At 49.3% G+C, this 15,471-nt stretch overlaps 2 protein-coding genes across 2 annotated transcripts; both read left to right on the forward strand.

The window, feature by feature from the left end:
* The first annotated feature begins 1,282 nt into the window (after positions 1–1,282).
* On the forward strand, positions 1,283–6,616 carry BKA55DRAFT_555422 (uncharacterized protein). The gene is made up of 4 exons (XM_046191638.1): positions 1,283–4,344; positions 4,471–4,828; positions 4,876–5,606; positions 5,661–6,616. The coding sequence occupies exons 1-4, from the start codon at positions 1,666–1,668 to the stop codon at positions 6,117–6,119; spliced, it is 4,227 nt and encodes a 1,408-aa protein (XP_046055194.1). The 5' UTR covers positions 1,283–1,665; the 3' UTR covers positions 6,120–6,616.
* BKA55DRAFT_711969 (uncharacterized protein) lies at positions 6,460–9,089 on the forward strand (the record flags this gene model as incomplete). Its single annotated transcript, XM_046200811.1, has 8 exons — positions 6,460–6,887; positions 6,946–7,034; positions 7,127–7,269; positions 7,326–7,472; positions 7,524–7,945; positions 7,998–8,034; positions 8,085–8,226; positions 8,250–9,089. The coding sequence occupies exons 1-8, from the start codon at positions 6,854–6,856 to the stop codon at positions 9,087–9,089; spliced, it is 1,854 nt and encodes a 617-aa protein (XP_046055195.1). The 5' UTR covers positions 6,460–6,853.
* Between the last annotated feature and the right edge of the window lie 6,382 nt (positions 9,090–15,471).

Genomic DNA, 15,471 nt, shown 5'->3' on the forward strand with positions numbered 1-15,471 from the left:
ACAGAACATTATCAAGGTTAGTTAGTGTGCCTATGCTTATAGCGGCCATCAAACTAGGGTCACCTACCTAATCACTAAGGTATCATTACAGGCATCACTCTGGCAAATGGCAGGAAATGTTTGGTAGTTCTGCCTAAGGTTCCAGCATAATAAATAAACGATTTATTGATTTGATTTAGTGTTAAGACATTTTTGTATCTCTCATGCCCACCTGAAAGTGGACGTGTCGAAATCTAGATCTCGTAAGCTTTGCACAAGAAGCTGCGGCCAGCCAGGAACCAAGGCTGGTTGCGTCGTATTGAATCGATCGAAGTAATGCAGGTCCATGATATTATTGATTCGAAATACTATGTACATTAATAATGATCGAATAGCAAAAACAAAGATCCAGACCTGGCCCGTGGTTAAGCGAAAGGTCAGTGCGGATGAGATAGGAAAGACAATGTGAGACTCTATTGTAAACAACAACGTTTAGTAAGAAACAAACATGAGCACAGAGAACCAGGTGTGGATATGTTTTCTGATGAGCTATCTAACGCCAGGTTTAGTGCCAGAATAGCCTCAAGTGGTGCTCGGGAAGATCGTGATGCAAGACATGGCAGAGGCATCGTTTTAGACTGGTGGATGCTCGACAGGGTGGGGGATCTTGAGGTTCTGGTAAGTACTAAGGTTAGGTACGAGGAGCGAAAAAAGGAAATTGAATGCAAGATCACTACTGTGAGACTTCACGACTGATTTACTACGCACAAACTTGCAGAAAACTTGCAGCAACCCGCAGTTTGGTGCCACAGACCCCATTGAGTTTTCTCCATCTCCAGGGGTGAAACGAAATCGGAAGAAAAAAACGTCATAGAGAGGAAGCTCAGTTGGGGAAAACAACAAGCACTAAACACTGGCTGCGCTCATGTAAACATTGCGTTGCAGAGGTTATCAAGGATGATGCTGGGCCAAGCAACCAATTATTTGCTTTTGAAGTGCGGCTGGTTGCGCTGCTGCCATGGCGACTGTGAGCTGTGTAGCGCGCAGTCCTCCTGTTGCGACGCTGTAAGGGATGCTGGGTTGGCGTCCCTTGTAGTGGAGGGAAGCTCTGGATCGTCCTTGGAGGGGAGCCGCTATAGCAGGGGCGGGGTAAGTTTCTAGCACCCTGCTGCATTGTAGCAAGATGATTAGCGTCTCCAACGTCCGACTTTAGCTCGGTTCTGTCTAACGTCTCCCAGGCAACGCCTTCCATGTTTGTTTTCCCATCGTCCAATCAGGCACATCCCTTGGGCTGCTTTATGTGCTTCCCTTAAACACATCAACTCGCCATAGACGCTCTTCTAACCTACGACTTTCATAACATAACATCACTTCGTGAAAGTTGTGTCGAGTCGAGTCGTCTAGCCTTTGATAGAGCTGTCGTCTGGTTGCCCGTTCAAGGCGTATTTCTTTCTTCTATCAGCAGACATTGGTCGCATTTCTTACTTGCATTCATTCGCACTTGGTGCTGTGCTGCACACCGAGTCGCAACATTCCTCTGCTTCATTTCCTTGTGTATAGTTGACTCGCATACCAATGCGTTGATAGTCGCTTGCTTCAACTTGCGACAACATTACCCATCACTACTGTAGCATGGCTACTGAATCGGTATGTAGACCGCGCCACTCGCCCTGATTCTCGGGCAAAATGTCTCTGACTAAATCTCAGGTGCACCCCTTGCGAATCAACAAGACAACTACACCAACCAAAGGTCCATCCATCATGGCGAGTGGAATCCCTCGCCCGCTGTCGGAGCTCTCACCGACAGAGATGAGAAGAAACTCTCCCAGCTGGCATAGACAATCTACTGGTTCTCCCAAGGTACGTCGGCTGACCGCCAGCTCATGTTTGGCCTTCTGTATTGATAGCATGCAGAAGTCCCCCGGAAATCCCGACTCGTCACCATTCCAGCCTTCACCTGTGGAATCAGTGACATCTCCTCGTTTGTTTTGGCAAAACCGCAACTCTGAAAACCTGTACGGATCTGGGTCACCATCACCAAACCGCCGCTCTTCGATTGAGCGTCTTCAGAAAGCATCTCGAGTGAGGAACAGCAACATCCTTGCACTCGAACAGAAGCAGGAATATGATCCCACTCGAATCCCTCAGATCGAAAGACCCCTCGCTAAGGTCCAAGGGAACGCCTTTGGGTCGACTGGATCCTTCCGCTCCTCGACTATCGAGCGCCCAATCTTTGGTCATTCTCGAAGTGACAGCGCGATGACTATTCCCGCCGTCAGTCCAAAGTCGTCTACTCAGGCAGCCGGCTCACCGAATCGTCCTCTGACGCCCAGCCGAGATCAAGTGTCGCCTACAAAGTCCTCCCTTTCACACTCAAGGTTCAAGAACAGCTTTGACATGGAGACAAACACTTGGTCATTTGGCTCACCCGAAGAGGACGATGATCATCCAATGGGACGTCGTCATGCAAAAAGTGTGACTTTTGATGCCGCGCCTCCTCAGATCAACGAATATGAGATGGCAACTCCTGACCTGTCTTCTATTGGCACCAACTCTCGTGAGGGTAGCTATGAGTCAATCGAGTATGATGAGGATGATGATGACGTCCTCTATGATCCTGGCCGTGTCGATCTTGAGGGCGATAGCTTTGACGCTTCTCTGGAAGACACAGACAAAACTCCTGTTGTTGGACCTGATGATTGGAGAGGTGATAGCCCCATGGTGAACCGCAATGGGCCCCGCGAGTATAGTGACAGTCCCATGCCTGAGAGTACACCTTCTGCTGCCACGGCTGGTCGTCCTTTGCACATTCGAAGTGACTCCACAGCTTCAAATGGGGAGCATCGACCTCTGCCACCTCTTCCCGGTTTTATGAGTCATTCCCGCAACAACTCTGCACCCTCTTCACCTGCATCGCCAAGTCTGTCAGCAACCGCAGAACGAATGCTTGGGTCTAACAGAAACCTCCCTTCTCCTCCTCAAGCCTCTGCCACAAGCAAGTCAGACATCCATAGCATTGGCAACGCCAAGATGTCGCTTGAGGAGCGATTGAGACTCATGATGTTGTCAGATGATGGCGATGGCAAGACAGCAGCTGAGCAGCAGCGTGAGCGTCGCCTTCGTAGAGCTAATGGCCGCGAACGATTGAGTAGCCCAATTTCCGAGCCTGAGTCAACAACCAGCTTCAACGATGCTCTTCAAGAACAGGATGACGTTGTTGGCGACATGTCGGCTCTTGATGATTATCAATTACCTCCTCGTATTTCCCGGGACTCCATCATGCGAAAGGTCAACGGTAACAACAAAGCATCCGATCAAGAAAAGGATTGCATCTTCTCTTCCCCTCCTACCTCAAGAAGCCCAAGCAGAAGCCCTGAAAGGCAGGTTCCTGCGGACCCTGATGTGCCTATTCCGTCTACCGAAGACTCTTTGCACGATATGTCAGATGATGAGGAAGAAGAGGAAGAGGAAGGTAGTGTCATCATCAGAAGAATGCCTGAGAACGAGATTGAGTTTTACGAGGACTCAGACGTCGACTTCGATGAAGAGGAGTCCAAGCTGGAGCTACCAGCTGACAGTGATAGTGAAAGTCACTATTCGTCGCAGGAGCCTACACCGGCACAAGCCAAACCTGAAAAAGTCCAAGAGGAGGCAAGAAAGGAAAGTCCAGAGCTCGCCGACCTCCGAGAGGAGGTCATGACACCTAGACCTACTCATACACAAAACCAGAGCGTATCATCATTGCCAGACTTTGCTTCTGGTGACAAAGATGCCTCCTTCTCGCGAGATTTTGAGTCTTACATGCTCCCCGAGCCTGAGGAGCCTGAGGTAGTTGAAGAGCCCGTGAAAGAAGCCAAGGAGCCTGAAGCTCTCAAAATGGCTGATGCTCATGCTTACCTTCAGCGCCCATTCACTCCTGAGCATCTCTCCAAGCCTGAGTACGATGGTACTGGATGGGGTGATCCTGAAGACGAATATGAGGATGACTGCCCCAGTACACCAGACTCGGTTATTCATCACCCAGTTCCCGTCCGTGTGGAAGAACCTGAGCAAGCCGCTATCCCCGAGCGATCTGCCACCATCAAGGCCCCGGGTTCAAAACTTAAGACTCGTTTGTCAAACACTCCCTCAGACATTAGTGCGATGCGAGAGGCTCGCCGACAAGTGAGCATGGAGGTGCCTGATGTCCCGCCGATTCCCGACAAGCATAGCAAGCGCCTCTCGAAGGACAATAATGGACTCTTGCTCACTGGTGACGAATTCATCAACCGACATCCTAGCTTCAAGAACCGCAGCTTGACATTGGATCTTGACTTAGGTCTCAGCCTCGACCAAGACTTTGAGCGAGTCATCGAGGCGCAAAAGGTGGCTTACAACAATCTCCTTACTCAACCCCCAGCCTACAACAGCCCCAGCAGACAAGTGTCTGCAGCAAAAGCCCAACAACAAATCGCTGAAGGACTCAATGCTAACGTAACATCTCGTCGTCAGCGCGGTTATCTTATGCGACAAAACACGAAAGTTGTTACCGCCAGTGACAAGGATACCGAAGAATTTCGAGTTGCCAGATCCGTCGGAAATTCTCCTGTCAAGGAGGATAGGCCCATGTCATGCATTGTCGAGCCATGGAACGGTAAGCCTCGCCAGAGAAGCGTGCGGAAGCGTGTTGGCGGCAGCACTGGGCCTGTGCCCCCCATGCCCGGTCAAGAAAGTAACGCAACAGCCGTCAGTCATACTCCTATCGACGAGGACCTGACCCTTGAAATGGCTACACCAGAAAGCGGAGAGAGAGGCCGGCTATTCGTCAAGGTCATGGGTGTCAAGGATCTTGACCTGCCTCTTCCAAGAAGTGAGTTTCAGCCATTAACTGGTCAAGGGTACGTCTAACAGAAGCAGATGAGCGAACTTGGTTCAGTCTCACCCTCGATAATGGTGTACATTGTGTGACTACAGCATGGCTTGAGCTAGCACGCAATGCCCCAATTGGCCAGGAGTTTGAACTCGTCGTGCCTAATGACCTCGAGTTTCAACTGACCCTCAACGTTAAGCTCGAGAAACCCGTTGAGCGTGCCAAGCCGCCGCCACCTACAGTCAAGACCCATAAGCACAAAACCTCGACCTTCAGCAGGGTATTCGCATCACCAAAGAAACGCAAAGAATTGGAGCTCCGCCAGCGGGAAGAAGAGGAGCGAGCTGTACAGCAACAAAAAGACGCCCAGGCCAAGCAGCGCACCGGACCTCCCACAGCTTACGAGCTTCTATCCCCTCTGGCTGCGGAGGACGGTAGCTTCGGTCGCGCCTATGTTTGTCTTCGGGAACATGAGAGTCGGTGCTTTGGTCGACCTTATATGGCCGAGGTTGCCTGTTTCAATGAATGGGCCACGGAAGAGGCTGGATTTGCGTCCAGTGTCAAAAGCAAGCGTGGCAACACGGCCGTTGTCCGACGTGCACCCTACAAGGTGGGCAAGTTGGAGCTCCAGCTCCTCTTTGTTCCTCGCCCTAAGAATGCTACGGACGACGATATGCCCAAAAGTATGAACTCATGCATTCGGGAACTCAAGGCAGCAGAGGAGAGAATGTCGCGCAACTGGGAGGGTCACCTCAGTCAACAAGGTGGTGATTGTCCTGTAAGTTCTTACTGACCTGCTCTTATTCTCTTTTCAAAGCTAACATTGATCCAGTACTGGCGTCGCAGGTATTTCAAGCTTGTGGGCACCAAGCTCACTGCTTATCATGAGGCAACTCGTCAACCTCGAGCTACTATTAACCTGGCCAACGCCAAACGGCTAATTGACGATCGCCGAGCGTTGACAGAAAAGGAGACCACTGGCAGGGGGGGCCGACGACGTCGATCTGCTTTTGCGGAAGATGAAGAAGGTTACATGTTTGTCGAGGAAGGATTCCGTATTCGATTCAACAACGGTGAACTTATCGACTTCTACGCAGACACAGCTGCAGACAAGGAAGGCTGGATGAAGGTCCTCACCGACGTTGTTGGGCGTGACAATCCAGATGATGATTCTTCAAATCAGCGAGCAAAGGCCAAGTGGTGTCAGTTGGTCCTTCGACGAGAAGAGCAACTACGTCGCCGAGCATCAGGTCGCCGAGTGAACTCACGGCCTAAGAGTATGTTCCTCTAAGACACGATGTGGCTTGGACAAGCTGTTATGACGGAGACGAAAATGAGACAAGGTGCTGGACGCCGTAACACTACTACCTGGACCAGGCGTTCAGGACCAGCAGGATATCCGTGATAGATGTCTCTGTTCTCCATTCTTCTGGCATTGGTTTATATGGTTGACGGTTGATGGGATACTACGTTGATGTTGTAATATGATTGGAGTTGGGAGGGCTGTTGTATCCTTGACTGAGGAAATTGGGAGCATTGGCCGTTTATGCACTTACAAGGCGTCGGCAAGGACATGGCTTATTATTGTTTCACTTGTTTCTCGGGGTAATAGGCGCTTGCGCGCCAAGGGATTTCAGTTTATAGCATGGGATTATAATGATCGTCTAAAATGTCACTAAGTGTAAGAGAAGTACTTTGCTAGGTTTTTTCATGGTGATGTTGTAGATGATGGCACGTGACAACCCACGAACAACACGTATTCATGTTCATGCGAGCGATGTTGAGTGGCACGACCCACCTGGATATCTTAGCGGGGAGCTTGTGAGGCGCAGCGTAATTTATAGTGGCTCACACCTTAGCTGCAGAACCTCACCCCGTATTAGTACATCTTACCTTTCCAGCTACAACCACGGCATCGTTGCCAAGTTGACCCTTTAGCGACTTAATCGATTCTCGAATAACAACCTCTTGTCGCCTTATACACAGTCATTCTATTTAATCTACTCTTAATCACTACGAATCACCATGGCCGGCCGTTTTGTACGGGCGTCCAAGTATCGTACGTGCTGGCGCAAACCGTCCGCGCCCAGATCCGTTATGCTGACGTTGCTCGCCAGGACACGTCTTTGGAAAGTCCACGAGAAAGGAATTTTGCTACGACAATCTCCATATCAGTCGCAATGCTTGGGACACAAACTTGGTCAAGGTGCGTCGTACTGCACCGCGGCGCGTGGTGCAATCAGTCTTTCAACTGGAGAGTTCGGCGCGCTGATTTAGGGGGTGGTTGGGTTCGTTTAGGTCAACCCCGAGTATCTCTCAGTCAATTGGGATGCCTCCGGTGGCGGCGCATTCGCTGTTATTCCTCTGAATGAGCGTGGAAAGCTCCCCGACCAGATCCCACTGTTTCGTGGCCATACTGCTGCGGTACTCGATACCGACTGGTATGCATTCCCCTTGTTGGGCCCCTGAGCTGCGTAGGTGCTGACGATGATTCAAGGAACCCTTTCCACGACAATATCATCGCCTCTGCATCCGATGATGGAAAGGTTTTTATATGGGAGGTCCCCGAGGGCTTTACGCTGCATACCGACGCCGAGGAGATTACTGATGTCGCACCCGTGAGCAAGCTTGCTGGCCACCCCAGGTTGGTCTCACATATTATCGCTTGCCAATTAAGTCACTAATCCCCGATCAGAAAGGTCGGACAGGTCCTTTTCAATCCTGCGGCCGAAAACATTCTCGCCTCCGCGTCTGGTGACTTCACCGTCAAGCTTTGGGACGTTGGCACCGGCCAGTCGCCTCTTACTCTCAAGCACAACGATATCGTCCAGAGTCTGTCATGGAATGCCAGCGGTAGCATGCTCGTTACCACCTCGCGAGATAAGAAGATTCGGGTGTGGGATGTCCGACAGGAAAAACCCGTTCACGAAGCGCCCGGCCATGGTGGTGCCAAGAACAGTCGCGCTGTCTGGCTGGGAGAGCACAACCGCTTCGCTACGACCGGTTTCTCGCGTATGAGTGAACGACAAATAGCCCTCTGGGAGCCTGGCAGGACGGAGCCCATCGGCGGATTCACCATGCTGGATTCCATCTCTGGCGTCTGCATGCCTTTCTGGGGTAAGGTCTATCCTCCACCGTTCGGGCTGCGCCAATGCTAAATACGTGATAGATGATGGTTCAAACTGCCTGTACCTTGCTGGCAAGGGGTAAGTTCTCATCTTGTTGCATATTTCGCGACAATACTAACACTGCTCAGTGATGGCAACATTCGATACTTTGAATACGAGAACGACAAGTTCGAGTTCCTTAGCGAGTACAAATCCGGCGACCCCCAGCGCGGTATCGCCTTTATGCCCCGACGGGGCATCAATGTACAGTTTTCTTGTATCGAATCTTGTGTTACATTTACTAACAGTTCTAGACCCACGAGAATGAGGTCATGAGGGCTTACAAAACAGTCAACGACTCTTACATTGAGCCTATCTCATTCACTGTGCCACGACGCGCCGAGACCTTCCAGGCTGATATTTTCCCTCCTGCCACTGGCACCAAGCCCGCCGCGACTGCTAAGGAATGGCTCGATGGCAAGACTGCTATCCCTAACAAGATTGACCTCGAGAGCGTCTACGACGGCACTGCACCCAAGGAGATCGCCTCTGACTACAAGGTTCCTGCAGCTCCCTCTCCTGTCACTGAGAAGCCTGCACCCAAGATAGAGGAGCCAAAGAAGGAAGAATCCAAGCCAGCTCCGGCACTACGATCTCCTCCTCCCACTATGAATGAACAGAAGGGATCGATCTCTGCTATGGCTTCCAGATACCAGGACAAGCAGGAGGAGGAGGAGGAGGATGATGATGCTTCCAGCTTCGAGGAGGTTTCACGACCTGCTCAGCGTCAAGCTGTCCCGGCAAAGTTTACTCCTCCTGCTCAATCGCAGACTGCCTCCACTCCTCAGACTTCCGTCACTGCGAAGCCCTCTTCGCCAGTTAAAGCTCCTATTGCCTCCGCTTCTGCGGCTCCGGCCGTCACACCTTCAGCCCCCCGAGCTGTCTCCTCCACCCCCAGCGGTAGTGACTCTTCTCTTGCGGAGATCAAGCAACTCATCGAAGGCCAGACAAAGCTTATCAACTCTCAGAGCCAACAGATCACCCTGCTCACCGCAGAAGTCGAGGCTCTCAAGCGTAAGGTTAGCTCCGGCTCCCAGGATCAGAGCGAGCGCATCCGACAGCTTGAGCTCGAATTGGAGGAGGCGAGATCTTAAAGAGTTCTTCGAACTGTTATGGGAACTGAATAGTGATCTCTTCCCAGACTTGAAATCATGGGGGTGTGGGTTGGTGGCTGTAGCGAATATGTATATATATTTAGATAGGGTTTTTAAAATATTGTGCTTTGATAGCCCATTGATGCTCTACGAACAGTTCGTGAGGATTCATCGGATTCTTCAAACGACATGATTCAGGAGTTTCTTAGTACAATTATTGATTCTCATTTTCTAACTTACATTGCTGTTTTCGTTGAACTCCATGCCAAATTCGTCTAGGTCTCATCACCACTGTAGGAAACTAGCCATAGATACATACTCAAGGTGGTTCCTAACCACCACCACTATATACTCACATTAAACTAAGTTACCTGCGCAGTGCAGTTGATAACAGAATGACATTAGTGGGCGGACTGGTTCTGAGTTTAGGATGGAACAGTAATTGAACTGGGTGCTTCGAATCTACCCTATACTATTTCATCTACATTAACTAGCTCCCAGCAAAAACAAAGCACGTTATCTCATAATCCTCAGAATTACCAGACAGGCGCATACCGCCTTTGGGGTTGTCTTGTGCCTGCGTTTCAATATGCGCTGACTCTTTAATACAGCTGCAGGTCGGCCATTCGCGAACCTGACCGGTTTCGAGGGACGACAACCTATGGAACGTTTCAGAAACAAAACAAACAACTAAATAAGGGAGACTACTATTTATATCGTGACTGTTTGGTTTACCTACGTCTAGACACGCGCCTTAGAACCCATATCTGGTGTCTTGACCGGTCATCTAGGAAGAATCTAAGATAGGTGAGCTTATTCGAAACAAGCACATCAGCGAGCTAGTTTTCAGCACGCGCACACGGTGGCTGCCAGATCAACCACGGAGGAGAAAGCAGATGCAACTGGAGGGGCTGAAGATTCTGCTCAACCAAAGACAGTGGCGATCCTTCTATCCTGGTAAGCCTGGGCGAGGCCTTCAAGTGACAGGCCGATTTAGTCTGACGACCCTCAAAGTATTGACCACCGGAAACCAACCACTCGGGAGGATGCAGAGCTGTGGGTTTGTCGTCAGCGACGTTATGCCATCACAGTTGGGCTTGTCGATGAGGAAGCTCTGATAGTTGCATTGTTTCACAATGAGGAGCCTTGATGGGGCGCGTGGTCCAGACTCGGATCTGTTCTGATCATGAGAAGAGCTTTCCGATAAACTAGAGAGTAATACCGTCTTGGCAGAGTGGTCGGGGAAATGCTATGCTGAAGAACGATAGAGTGGCGACACAAAACGTCATAATGGAAACCCTGAACCAAGTGCTCTAAAGTGTTCTGCCATAGCATTGACCTTTGTTTCCAATGTCATGAGAACCACCTCGCTTCGAAACCGACTTTCGGATCTAGATCACGACCGAGAACAGGGACAGAGAAGTTGCCGATCAAACAATCAAGTGGCGTAAGTGAGTTTGACATACCCCGTTTGTTTGAATGATGTTGCATTCACAGATACCTAGATGCCATATGAGGAAGTCAGTTAAACCAGGTTCACGAGAATAGCGTGCCAAGTATGCTGAAACTTTGAAGACTTGGCTCGCTTCACCAAGGATAGCAGAAGAACACCCACTCAGCCACTACCTCAATTCATAACCCATGGGTAACATGACTCAAGGGAGGAGGGCATCACGTCTGGCTGTGCATAGAGAGGTCGTATATGCAGGAACAAGCGAACATGGACCCCTGATGCCCCGGAAACAGGAGTGTGAAGTATGAAGTGACAGGTCTGACGGCCGACAGCGCAAAGTGCCTGCTTCAAGATCTTCTGGAAAAGCTGGTGGCTGGAGGTTTGGTGTTTCAAGTATTTGAAGCAGATGGCAGGGTCCGTTTCACGATCTCGGCAATATGATGTGAAAAGGCTTTGAGCCACAAAGTACTGTTATCGATGTACCAGAGTGCCGAATTCCAGGATTGTTGTCGAACGATGCCCAAGGAGTTCAGTTTGATGACCACACAGATCTCGGTTACAGCGAATAGTTTAACACGGACCAACTGGTACACTTCCTAATGAAGCTGATAACAGGGCAGCATATCGTGAATTTGATCGCTGGCTGGGGCTTGGGCTGTTTCAGGTCATTAGTCTGTTCTAGATGCAGAATCTTCTCTTTGAGGCAGCAGGGTAGAAACCTAGTCGACCAAATTTAGTTCTCAGCTGAATAGAACATTCCGCTTGCGGCAGCGATAATCTCAACTGAAGGGCGGGTCGATTGTACAAACGGGTGTACTATATGACAGCGATCTTTGTCAACCCCAGGCCAAACTTTCCGAAACTATACGCAAGTCTCGTAGATTCGTCTTGGCCTCGTGAAGACATAATCGGCCCCTTTCTGGGCCCTTCAGGCTTCGACTGAGAAACTTCAGTTAGCGCTGAGTTGACGAGGAGGTGACGGTTGTGCCTGGAAGATAACCATCAGCTTAATCCTTGACATCCCAGTGAGAAAAAACAAACCCCTAAGAATTGGTCCACCGCCGGGAGACAGCCCGATCGGCGACCATCCCCTGCCGGCTGGGTTGACGAACATAGTATTGATGCTATTTCTGGCATGTAACGAAAACACAGGAGGCTGGAACGAAGATGAAGCATAAAGATGATGCTGGGGCGAACACTTGATACAGCCAATTGAGCAGCCGAGACGCACCTCAAACTGGACCCCTTGCGGGGTCTTGACTACAGAAATCTTGCGTGACGCCGACAGGGAATATTCTTAAATTTGTGATTGGTCCATGTCAGACGCTCAACTTAAACTCGGACACACACCAGCTTTTGAAACACCAGCGTTGAAAGTTGTGTGGCGGCCCGTCCGGCGAAGTTCTTGGCTATCAAGTGCTAAAAACCGAGCAGGTCAAGCAGGTCAAACGGAATGAGGCCCAGTGAATGCAAGCCGCTGCCACTGCCTTGTGGATTTGATGTCGGATTGGTAGGATAGACGCTCGACCGTTGGCTTGCGGTCAGAAAATGCGAGATTATTTTTAACCTCAAGCTGAGTGGATGCACCGTTTGGTATGTGGACGGACAACGTACTCCGTAGTAGCTGGGCCACCAGTGAGTGACTCGTGTCGCTCAGAACAAAGTGACAAAACAGGCCCAGTTTGCAGAGACAGATGAGGCCATGACATTCAAGACTTGTAGTGGCCCGCAAAAGCGCGAATCAGAGGTCACAGGCTCGCGTGTGGTCACGCATCTCATTGTAATCTTAAATTACTCAGGGGTAATGTTGACCATAATAGTCAATGCAACCATACTTTTCCAGCCACTGAGTAACTGGTACTCGATCGTATTGGTTCATTGATGTTGACTCCGAGGATTTGATGAAGCGAAGGCCACTGACCGTAAATCAGACATAGCTGGTTCCCGTTCAGATATCTCATCTGACAAGTCATAATGAGATCCTTTCAAGACACGGCGTTGGGTTCAATGTTAAGTCAACCCCAGCAAGAAATCAAGAAAAAAGTCTTACTCGTATCCAGACCGATCTTGTTAGTTGCTTGGCTGCAAATGTGAGAGATCATGATGGCGCACATATTGTATCCCAATTAATGACATGGAAGCCACACAATACCGCACTCGCTTGCACAATGTCTCGGTGAAGCTGCGATTATCGGAGTTGGCAATAATAACGATTCGAGAAAAACAGGAAATCCTGGTAGCCAAACAAACCAAACTCTTTTGAGAAGCTCAACAACAGGCTCCCTGCTGCTTTCACATTCGAATGTTCAGCAGAGTTCTCAACCAGTCGACCAAACTGTCAATCCACGGAAAAAGGTAATGGGAATGAATATTGGTCCATAAAACAACGCACTCGTATCCAATCAATATAGAAAATAATTGGGACGAATGTACATACGTACAGTCCTTGCAAAGCGTGAAGATGATTCGATCATGTTTGATAAAATCATAAAACAGAGTAACCCAACAACCCAGCTACCCTCTTGGTCGCCTAGGTTGTCAATCCAGGATACATTGAAGGGTGTGATGGTTTCAGATGTCCTGCATCACTGGTGCACAAGCATCTAGGCGAGGATGTGGTCTCTGATGCAGTCCTGCGGGTACGTTTCACCTCGATGAAGACGTTGTCTTAACACAGCCCTGGCAGGGATGTGTGGACAATTGATCCTGCAAGTCGAAAGGATATCCTTGTCCTGCATTAGGACTCACAACTGGCTAGCGGAACACACCGGCATTTCTGATCTGAAGAGGAGAATGGAAGCAAAAGAAGATGGCACAGACGTTGCAGAGTGGAATCCAGCTCAAGGGATCGTCAATAGCCGGGGATTGTTTATCAAACGCTCTTTCTGGGTCTTACCCATGGGCGCATCTCCCCGCTATGATGCTTTCTCTACGAAACTACGTAGTGGCTTGGGGGCTGATTTCTGCAATGAGGCTCTGTTGATATTGATGTTTGCGATGCAGTATGTCCTTATTATCAATTGAAATCTATCATGTACAGTTTTAGAATAACAGTTGATGTTTTGTAAAGTAGTTACGGGCTGTATGGAGTATTGGCTGGCAAACACATGGTTGATAATAATTTGAGAACATTATTATGACCACTGCCCTTGTGGTCAATATAGCACAATTTCTCCACATGAATGAATAAAGTTTGGTTGCTCAACAAGCATGAATAATGAATGCTATGTCGTGCATATGCAACGAGCGATCTACTGTACGGACCTGAGGTAGTCCCTCGAGAACAACTAGATGAGCAATCTGCGTCTGTGTTCGATTGGGGGATCTCAAGGGAGAATGGACCCATCTCGCTTCATCAACTGGTAGATTACTCTTGTTGTGTGCTCGGTAGTAATCAAACACATAATAGATGGCTTGAAATCTTCGAAGACATCATTGACCCCTTTTCTTGACATCCAAGGGATGGCCTTAGGATATCAATTATTGCTTTCATTATGATCGTAGCTTAGACCGGCCACCCACGTTGTAACCGGACTGTTCCTGCATATTAATAATGTGGTGCCTGGTAATAATAGGAATTGCTGCTTGCTAGGAGAGCGTAGGCCGAGGCATTGAACATGAATTGGCCCCAATGCTTTTAGCAGGAACACTATAATGCATGGTAAGATAGTGATCTCCGAGATTGACTCTTGAACATGCGATGAAATTGCGACGCTCGTTTGGGCAAAAGCCACATTCTGTCGCTGGCATCTGTGGGAAACTTTGGCTTCGAAACTGATGATAAACGAAAACCCAGCATGGTTGGCCGACAGCGCTAAAGCATCCGATGGTTCAGGCGTTCTGACTAGCAGTAATAGTAATTATGCCAATCTCTGAAAACCCCGCTACCCATTCTTCATGAAAGTCGTCGAATCAACCGAAAACCCGACACAATACTGTCCGACCATCAAGGGGACTATGAAGTAAGGTACACCTTGCTTACTGGTCACTGAAGTTGATATGTTGCTGATTGAACCTCACTAGCATCCATGGCCGGGTGATGTGTGTGTAGCAGTTTTGAGATTGGCTCAGACACTTTCAAGCTAGGCTTCAAAGAGGCCTTTGAGATCCAATTATTAGGCTGAGACAAGCGGCACGACGCGGCCAGGTCAAGAACCGTCTGTGTTTTACGTTTCAGTTTTTGGGCTTTGTATTCATTTCCCCAGTCATTGTCTCTTTGAATTATAATGGTTGCGAGACAGCAATCAAAGACAAGAATGAGGGCCGTTACCCACGTTGCTTAGGTGCAAATGCAACTCTGGATTTGTTTCCGCGACCCTTGTCGATCTTTTCGGCCTCAACCCTATTTTGTCAGTCTCGTCCGACGCGGAAGGGAGCGTGGGTTTGTTTTGAAGCAGGGGCGTGGAACCAACCTGTCGATACTGTTGTAATACCTGGTAGTCAAGGGAGCCAATGGTGAAGGACTTGGTTGGCGTTGTTGACGTCCACATCTCTTCTTTGCACGCCGCCAGGGAAGCCATTCTTGTTTCTTCACCTAATAGTTATCGTCGTTTGTGCTGGTCGTAAGTTGGAGCCTACTAAAAGGTACTTGAGATGAGCTTCACGACGCCTTCCACCCAACTACATACCGATAATATCAAAGAATGAAGGGCGTGTACATGCTAATACCAAGGCTCCAAGCCCGCTTTTCATATGGGAACTGTCTGGAGCACTCTGTGCGGAGGCACCGTGTCGAACGTATAAGCTTCGTCACTTCTGTTGTGATGCTATAGGGCATGGCACTGTACAGTACTGTACCGTAGAATGCCTCATGCCTCCATGTGAGTTCGTTCCTAGCCAGACTGCCAGAGCATAGACTGGCCCAGTTTTTGGTCTTCCAGGGGTTTCTAATCCATAATAAACTAAAGACCAAAAAGCGTCTAGGTGATT

Source organism: Fusarium redolens, assembly GCF_020744475.1.
Source record: "Fusarium redolens strain MPI-CAGE-AT-0023 chromosome Unknown BKA55scaffold_2, whole genome shotgun sequence".
Taxonomy (NCBI): Eukaryota; Fungi; Ascomycota; class Sordariomycetes; order Hypocreales; family Nectriaceae; genus Fusarium; species Fusarium redolens.

Excerpts from the sequence above, each read along its gene's own strand:
- BKA55DRAFT_555422 (XM_046191638.1), top strand. The coding sequence starts at position 1,666 with ATGTCTCTGACTAAATCTCAGGTGCACCCCTTGCGAATCAACAAGACA. Across the intron at positions 4,345-4,470 it reads GAGTCATCGAGGCGCAAAAG|CGCGGTTATCTTATGCGACA; the intron begins GTGGCTTACAAC and ends TCTCGTCGTCAG. Across the intron at positions 4,829-4,875 it reads TGACCTGCCTCTTCCAAGAA|ATGAGCGAACTTGGTTCAGT; the intron begins GTGAGTTTCAGC and ends TAACAGAAGCAG.